This window comes from Patagioenas fasciata, chromosome 25, assembly GCF_037038585.1.
Source record: "Patagioenas fasciata isolate bPatFas1 chromosome 25, bPatFas1.hap1, whole genome shotgun sequence".
Lineage (NCBI taxonomy): Eukaryota > Metazoa > Chordata > Aves > Columbiformes > Columbidae > Patagioenas > Patagioenas fasciata.
This window is the reverse complement of record NC_092544.1, coordinates 3,565,877-3,573,576: the sequence shown is the minus strand read 5'-3', so window position 1 is coordinate 3,573,576 and position 7,700 is coordinate 3,565,877. Positions and strand designations below refer to the sequence as shown.

The 7,700-nt window shown below is 53.1% G+C and overlaps 1 protein-coding gene across 3 annotated transcripts; it reads right to left on the bottom strand.

Annotated features, from left to right (window-relative positions):
• Positions 1-364: 364 nt before the first annotated feature.
• On the bottom strand, positions 365-7,685 carry TMEM39B (transmembrane protein 39B). 3 transcript variants are annotated; one of them, XM_071799005.1, is made up of 10 exons: positions 7,579-7,658; positions 6,746-6,844; positions 5,549-5,757; positions 4,791-5,010; positions 4,440-4,523; positions 3,996-4,150; positions 3,070-3,406; positions 2,195-2,382; positions 1,063-1,183; positions 365-741 (listed from the first exon to the last, which is right to left on the bottom strand). In XM_071799005.1, exons 3-10 carry the CDS (start codon positions 5,674-5,676, stop codon positions 505-507), a joined length of 1,470 nt encoding a protein of 489 aa, XP_071655106.1. In that variant the 5' UTR covers positions 5,677-5,757; positions 6,746-6,844; positions 7,579-7,658; the 3' UTR covers positions 365-504. The 3 variants fall into 3 exon arrangements, with proteins under 3 accessions (XP_071655106.1, XP_065713500.1, XP_065713501.1); XM_065857428.2 differs by lacking the exon at positions 6,746-6,844 and having other exon boundaries at positions 7,579-7,685; XM_065857429.2 differs by lacking the exon at positions 7,579-7,658 and having other exon boundaries at positions 6,746-7,218.
• Between the last annotated feature and the right edge of the window lie 15 nt (positions 7,686-7,700).

Genomic DNA, 7,700 nt, shown 5'->3' with positions numbered 1-7,700 from the left:
CTCCCCAAATCCACGCCGCGTCCCCTCAAACCAGCACCCGCACGGGCTGCGGGATTGCAGCAGTTCTGGCATAGCCCTTAATAACAAACCCCACGTTTTAGTGGAACACGGTGGCTTTCCCCTGCAAACACAGGGGGTGCAGGAGGCGCTTTGGGGTCCCCAGCAGATTTGGGACCAGGACTCGTCCCCTCTGTGAGCTCCGACATCCCTGTAACCCTCATCTTCCCATCAAGGCTCCAGCAGAACCAGCAGCGTTTGCACCTCCCCAAACTAAGCACCCTTGCTAAAAATCACTCCTCTCGAATACAAACAGGAGGCCGCCTTCTCTGGGGATTTTACCAGAAAATAAACACGCAAACAACTGTTGGGAGTAAAAAAATATGTTTTTTCCTTTTAATTACATCAGTTATCAAAGAAAAAAAAGCAGTGGTAACAAAAATACAAAGCTCTGAGGGTTCCTTGTTTTGTTTGTTTTGTAATAAGCTGAGCATCAGTGCAATTGTTTTAATTTAACTTCTGCTCTGAGTCTCTGCTGGCAGAATACGAGTAGGCTTTGCCCAGCACCAGACGGTCACGCAGCAGCTTGAAGAAGGCGTAGTAATTGCTGAAGAGGATCAGAGCCAGCGAGATAGTCTGGTGCCACTTCTCTGAAGAGATCAGCGAGTAAAGCTGGTAGAAGATGACGGCTCCTTCCAGCAGGATCAGGATGTTGAGGATTCTCAGTGGTTTGCTGAAAAAAAACTGTAAGAGAGAACACGGTAAGTGATGGAGTGAGGTCAGGCCCTTTGGGACGTGTTTGTGGTGGGATGTGTGGGGCAGAGGCTGGGGAGGATTCCTCTGGACACACATCTACCCATGCAGACTCTGCAGAGAGACCCGGTTTGCAAAGAGCTCACTCTTCTGAGCTGTGGGGGTAACGTGAGCCGCTGTACCAAACCCTGCACACCCCATGGGCAGCTCTTGGGCTCGGAGAGCCACCCCGGGCACAACGAGGGGCTGGGGACAAGGGGAGTGTGATCCTACCGAGACATTACACCCCCAGGAAAGCAGATGGGACCTTACGTGGAAGCGGAAGTGCGAGACGTCCGAGGGCACCGCCACGTTGTAGTGACCCACGGCTTTGTACACGTTCTTGGAGTGCTTCACCAACACTCCCTGCGGCCACATGCACTCCTCTGTCCACCTGTGGGGAACAAGCACAGAGCTCTTGTTTGTCCCTCCACATCCGTGGTAACGCATGAGCCGCCTCCGTGGTAGCGAAGCGCCGTCATTTCCGAGGGCAGAGTTTGGCCCACCGAGTGATGGAACTATGGCAGTGACCTGGGGACAGGAGCAGCAGACACCTTGCCAAAAATCAGATCTGCTTACTGAGCATGGGAGTGGACAGTACAGATAGTGTCTGTCACGTTGTATTTAACAAAACACATTGTTTTTGACAAAACCAGGTTCTCTTTTAGTGAATTTGCCTGTCAGCTAAAGCATTATTAGCTGCTTTCTGGAAAGCCAGATACATGTTTTGGTAGACATAGCAATGGGATGCGAAGTCATCGATAAGAACGGATGCACAACTCATGAGAGGGGCACCGAGAAACAGGTGACCAAAACTGACCAACTAAGTATTACATCCCATTCCGTGATACTTCATCTAAAAGTGGGAGATAACAAGGATCTCATCCCTTTTCCTTATGGCCAACATTAGGAGAGGACCTTGCCAGTCATCCCTGCGAACTGAGGCCCAGTGACAGACTGAATCCAGCTCCGGTTGGCTACAGAGTCCAGTCCAGGACTTTGGGTGCTGGCTCTGCAGTTGCCGGGACTTTGAAGATTGGTTTTGTATTATTTTCTCTATTCTTATTAGTAGCATTAGTAAAACATTTTTGATTTTTCCAGCTCTCTTCTCTCTGTCCTTCTTTCCCTCCTGACTGCCTGTCCTTAGTGGGAAGGGGGAAGAGGGAGGGGCTGACGGGGGAAGCAGGGGGAAGAGGGTTAACAATACATCTGCCACAGTTTTATTGTCACCCTGCAAGCAAAACCACGACACACGTGTCACCAACAACTCTGCTTTCATTTTCCTTGTGTTTTAGCAACGAGAGGTGGCTGGAAAGCCGAGCTCCCCATCCAGCCTCTGCTGGCACCAGCAGACACACCAGCCCAGACAAAACTCCAGCCCCAGCCCCAGGAGCGCGGTCCTTACTGATGCTGCAGCACATTGGAGCAGAGGGCGGGATCAACCTTCTGCCAGCAGCCCAGGTGCGCTGCGGCTTTGTGGAGCAGGTCACAGTAGCGCGCGGGCAAGAGGTACTGCATCAGGATCACCGACGTGCTGATGGAAACCAGAAGGAAAAGCTCACACGACCAGCGTTTGTCATAGTACTGAGTGTTCTGCGGGGGGGACAAGAAGAAAGGGTGACAACGTGTTTGGACAGCCTCAACTAACGATGCCATCAAAACACAAAGCGCTCAAGCAGGTAAAACGAGGGTTTTTCACGGAGTTATTAATCCTGCTTGAAAAAGAAGCGCCTACATAGGACAGCTACTGCACCACTCCTGAACCCACCACGGAGAAATATTTATGCTGTTACCACCTTTCACCAAAACAGGGAGAGTTCCTGATGCTTCCTGGCTCAGCTGATCATGGTGGGAGCACCAGCCCCACAGGAGAAGGGGACTTGGGCTCATCCCTGAGGTCTGACATCTACTACAAGACTTTTGTCTCATTCTACAACATATTAGTAGCTTAAATAAAACAGCTACGAATTCTAATAAGGTCCATCCTCTTGCATATTGCCTCCCTTATTGAAGTCAATCAGTCCTCTGTCAGCTGGAGTTTAAGCAAAGCCAAACCTAGATGGTTTTGCTTCTTACTTTGTACAAGGCCTCTGTAAATGGGTTTGACACAGCTGCCTGTGCACAGAGACCAGCTTTGACCTCTCTCACCTTCCAGCTAAGCGAGAAGCAAGAACCACAACCAGATCTCCCCCATCATCAGTGTCCACCTCCCCACAACCCTCACCAGCCAGTCCCACAGCTGGAAAAGCCACATCTGCATGAGCAGTGGCCCCCGCTCACCTTCACAAACCAGACGGGCACAAAGGCCACGTAGTAGGCACTGAGCATGGAGCTCACCAGCACCTCCTTCATCCGCCAGTTAAAGTCCATTTTCAGGTATTCCACCTCGTTGCGGATGAGGTCTGGGGAGAGGCAGCAGGCGTGCGTGGGCATGGCCTCCATGCCGTACATCTGGCGCGTGTGCTGCTTCCAGGTCTCCTTCAGGACGCTCAGGTAGTCCCTGCCCCTGGACGTCACCTCGCCTGTGTCCCTGGGCCCGATGTTGGCCACCTGGGAGAAGAGCCCGGTCTTGCGCAGGTCACAGTTCAGCTGAAGGAGGGGAATGTACATGCCAAACCTGGAGCAGCAAAGCGCAGAGAGGTGGTTACTTCCTTGCGAGCTCCCCAGACAAGTGTCTTTGCTGGCAGGAGATCAGCATTTCAGTCACATCCCCCTCCTAGTTCCTATATAAACTCCAGAAAGGAGCTTCACCCATCTCAAACGCAAGCATCACATCTCAGATCTTTATGAGATGCTTCCTCCTGCATCTACCAGAGAGAAGAGAGCTATTTCTGGAAATAAAACTGGTTTCCTTTGGTTAGTTAACATGAAGCAGAGCAACTGTTTGATTCACTCCACCTGGCAGAGGCACCAAAGGACTAAGGCAAACCACAGACACAGGTTCTCAGAACATTGGGAAAGCACACAATCCTTTTCAGAGGATGTGAGCAATCTAAGAACTATAATTAATGCTTATACTAAAGCTGAAATACAGGTAAATGTTAAAGACATGCTCTGCCAGCAAGAAATAATATCATGCAGCAAGAGGGAAAAGTTCTCTTCCCAAGTAATCGAGTGTTTCTTTACTTTCAGGCTTCAATTCAACTGAGCAACACCCACTGAAGCAAAATTAGAAATCACACATAAGTGACAGAAGAAATACTTACGGGTAACACAGGAACAGGAGATTAAGGAAAGAGTAGGTTCTGAAAAGGTGAATGATCGATCGACACAAACTCCAGCCTGTGCCAGTGAGAACAGCAAACCGAGTGATCACCAGGAAAGCCGAGCGTGGCAGCGAGACTTTGCCGCTCTGCGAAGCCTGCGGGAGAGAAGAGAGAGCTGGGAAGAGGGGAAACAAATTCACTCTTCCTACAGAACCCTCTAGTTGAGACATTAATGCAGAAACAATCGCAGAAGGACAGAGTCTCAAGCAAGGGTTTGAGATGCTCATTTCTGTTCTTCCCACTAGAAGCCATGCCCAGGTTTCTGACTCGGACATAGCACAAAGTTCTTTAGAAAAGGACAGAAGAGTTTGGAGCTGCAAAAGGGACACAGGGTGTTACATTTCATCCGAGAGGACAATTCTGAGATCTGCCTGGGGACTTTACCTCCTTCACAATAGCACCGATGAGCCGGCGTGCCAGGACGATCGTTGTCACCGTCAGCACGTTGAAGTCAATAAGATGAAAGTTCTGCAGTGACAAAACCAAAATGATTCCACTTTCCATCAGGCAGCAGAAACACACATTCAACAGAGAAGTTCCTGAGTTCTATTATTCTCTTCAGACTCTCTCTTCCAGGATCAGAAAGAGAATACCAAGCAGAGAGCCAGTGCCCAAAATTCGCCAAATAAGAGTCACAGGAGCAACCCCCCCGCCAGGGTAAAGTCACACATAGCTTATTTCAAACATATATTGGAAACTTGATGTCTAACAACCCAAGAGACTGTCTGTGCTTACCAGTGATGTGTGTGAAGGTGGGTGGGAGGGTGGATACCACCACACGGTTTTGTAGATGTTGATGTAGTGGACAAACAGAGCAACGAGATGACAGAAGAAGAGCTGGAGCTCGAACAGCACGCTGCGCTCCACGGGCAGCTCCGGGATCTTACAGTGCCGGAGGGGGACGACGGTCTGAGTAGCCAAGGGTGGGCTGGAAAGGCCTGTACCTGAACCGCTCCTGCCAAGGGGAACCAGAAGCCAGCGGTCACTTCCCTGGGATAAACACAGCGCTGTCTGCCAGCCCCCACACACGGATGGTAGAAATCAGTGGGTCTAATATCGACTGAATGAAAAACCTGAGCTATGACGGTCAATGGCTGCCAGAAAACAAGTGTCAGTGCCCCGAGGATGTCTGGGGTGACTGTTACAGGTAGATCAGAGAATCATTTTGGTTGAAAGAGACTCCCAAGACCATGGAGCCCAACCGTGTCCACACCCCTGGCACTGCCCCATGTCCTGAGAACCTCATGTCCGTCTGTCCAACCCTCCAGGGATGGTGACTTCAGCACTGCCCTGAGCAGCCTGTTCCAATGCCCCCCAGCCCTTTGGGGAAGAAATTGTTCCCCAGATCCAACCTCAACCTCCCCTGGCGCAACTTGAGGCCGTTTCCTCTCATCTTGGTGCTTGTTCCCTGTGAGCAGAGCCCGACCCCCGCTAGCTCCAACTTCCTTTCAGGCAGTTGCAGAGAGCGATAGGATGTGGAAGGCTGGACATACCTGGTACGTGAGCGCACACCCGTGACAGAGGAACTCGTGGAGTGGCCGGAGCCGCCAGCAGCCCCGGGCTCGCAGAGGGGGTTTCGGCAGTAGGATGTCCGGTTAGGGCCTCGCCTGCCCCCTGCCATAACAACAGAAGGTGCGGAGGGTTGTCCTTCCAGGTGGCTTCTCTGCTGCTCACTGCGGGATTGTATCTTCAGTCCTTAAAACTGGAAGGAGAAGATTTCTAATTAAGGCTCATCTGCTCACCACACCCTGCTGACCACTCACACCGCCAGCCTGCAGCACGAGGCAGGAAAACGCAACTTTGCTCAACCCTTTTCTACATCTCCCGTGTTTGCCACAGGCTCCTGACGCTCCCGGGACAGGCAGCAGCTTGTTACGGTGCTGTGAAATCACTGAGAGTCAAAACTTAATGTACTCAGGCTGCCAGGGGAGCAGGGAGAAGCTTTTCATGCCTCTCTCCCAACTCAAGGCAGTTTACAAGGAATTTAATCTGCATCGCTGTGGTGTTTTCCTTGTTCTACAGGCAGAGCAATACACTTACAGAGACGCTAAACAATTCACCAAAAGGATTGAGTAAATCGGGGATATTACCTGGGTCCCCTTTTGCCCAGTTTTGTGTGGGGTTCAAATATTCACAGCTCTTTTACTGCAAAAGCACACTAACTGCCTTTTTCCTTCTTTGCTCCTTTAAGACAGGAAAAAAGATAAGTAGAATTTTTGGGGGTATTTGTTGTATGTTTGCACGGCACAGAGCTCAACAGGATGGCAGCCCCGAATTAGCTTTTCTAGTGCTTGCTTGACAGAGTTTAAACAATAATAATAACACTAAGGTTTTAAAAGCCTTCTCTGGATGCTGTTTGGCCTTAGGAGAATCTCTAGAACTTAGAGAAAGGACATGGTGACCATACACCATTTCCTAGCAGTGAAGAAGCTCAGATCAGGTCCTATCAGTTGCTAAACATTTCTTTTTTCTGATTGCTCGTTTCCAGTTTGCATCACTTAGCAACCAGCACCCAGAATCCAAAAAAAAAATGCTGAAGGTTTAGCAACTGGTCTCAAACAAGTTTTAAAGCTTACACGGAGCTCCAGAGCTCTCCAAATTGCTGTATGAGTCACAAACAACAAGGGACAGGGTGCAGTGGGCTGCTAGACCCAAAAAAGGCAAAGATAACCCAAAGCAGGTGCTATCACCTTGGACAGTGGGGCACAGAGGTGGCTGCGGGGTTGGGGGAGGTCACAGAGCAAAGGGCACAAGCCCCAGTGTGTGCCACAGCACAGGGTCCGTGTGACCTGGGGACACAAAGTAACTGCTGGTTAACAGGGTGGGGGCTGCGCACAGGAACCCCCAGGACACAACACAGGGATGAGGGGGCACCTGATGGACAGGACTGTGGGTTTGAGGTGTGGGACACCACGATGAGTCTGAAAGGGAAAAGTGGTAGGATCAAAGTGTTGGGTCTGGGGGTGGCACACGTGGGAGCCCTAGGAGAGCAGGTCGGGGGCTGTGGGGGCACCGGCCAGGGGGTGAGGGGTCTGCAGAGGGTCAAGGAGGAGCCATAAACACTCCGGGGCTCCAAGCAGGGGCTGCAGAGGAGACACGGGCAACCTGGGCCACAAGCAGGGCCAGAGGGGCTCCGGGAGGACCTGGGGGTACAGCCCGGGGCTGCAGGAAGGCGGGGGGGGCTCCAGGGCAGGGCTGTGCCGGAGCCCCCCGGAGGTGCGGGCCGGGTCGCAGGGGAGTCCCGGCGTTGCGGAGACCCCCCGGAGTACCGGGGAGCACCGGGGGGCTCCGGGAGCACGCACCGAGGCTGCGGGGAGGAACGGGGCCCAAGGGCAGCCCCGGGGTACTCCGGGCCAGGCCGCGGCCCGGGAGCCGCCCCCCTCACATCGGTGGGCGGAGCGGGGCCACCTGCGGGCTCCCCAGCGCCCCGCCCGCTCCCCCAGCTCCCGCCTCGGCACCCCCCCGCCACCCCGTTCCCCCGGGGCCGGTGCCCGGGCCGGTCCCGCCGCCCGCTCCCCCTCACCCATCGCCGGCCGCCGCTCAGCGCCGCGCCGGGCACAATATGGCGGGCGGGGCCCGCGGCGCGATGGCGGCCGGCAGCGGCCAAACCTCCTGCGGGACGCGTGCGCGCTGCCCCTCCTGCCC

What these genes read in the sequence shown, in the direction of transcription:
- TMEM39B (XM_065857428.2), bottom strand. Translation starts at nt 5,676, where the DNA reads ATGGCAGGGGGCAGGCGAGGCCCTAACCGGACATCCTACTGCCGAAAC. An exon ending in TCGGTGCTATTGTGAAGGAG is followed by an intron (nt 4,151 to 4,439) that starts GTAAAGTCCCCA and finishes TCTCTCCCGCAG; the next exon opens with GCTTCGCAGAGCGGCAAAGT. An exon ending in CTCCTGTTCCTGTGTTACCC is followed by an intron (nt 3,407 to 3,995) that starts GTAAGTATTTCT and finishes TTGCTGCTCCAG; the next exon opens with GTTTGGCATGTACATTCCCC.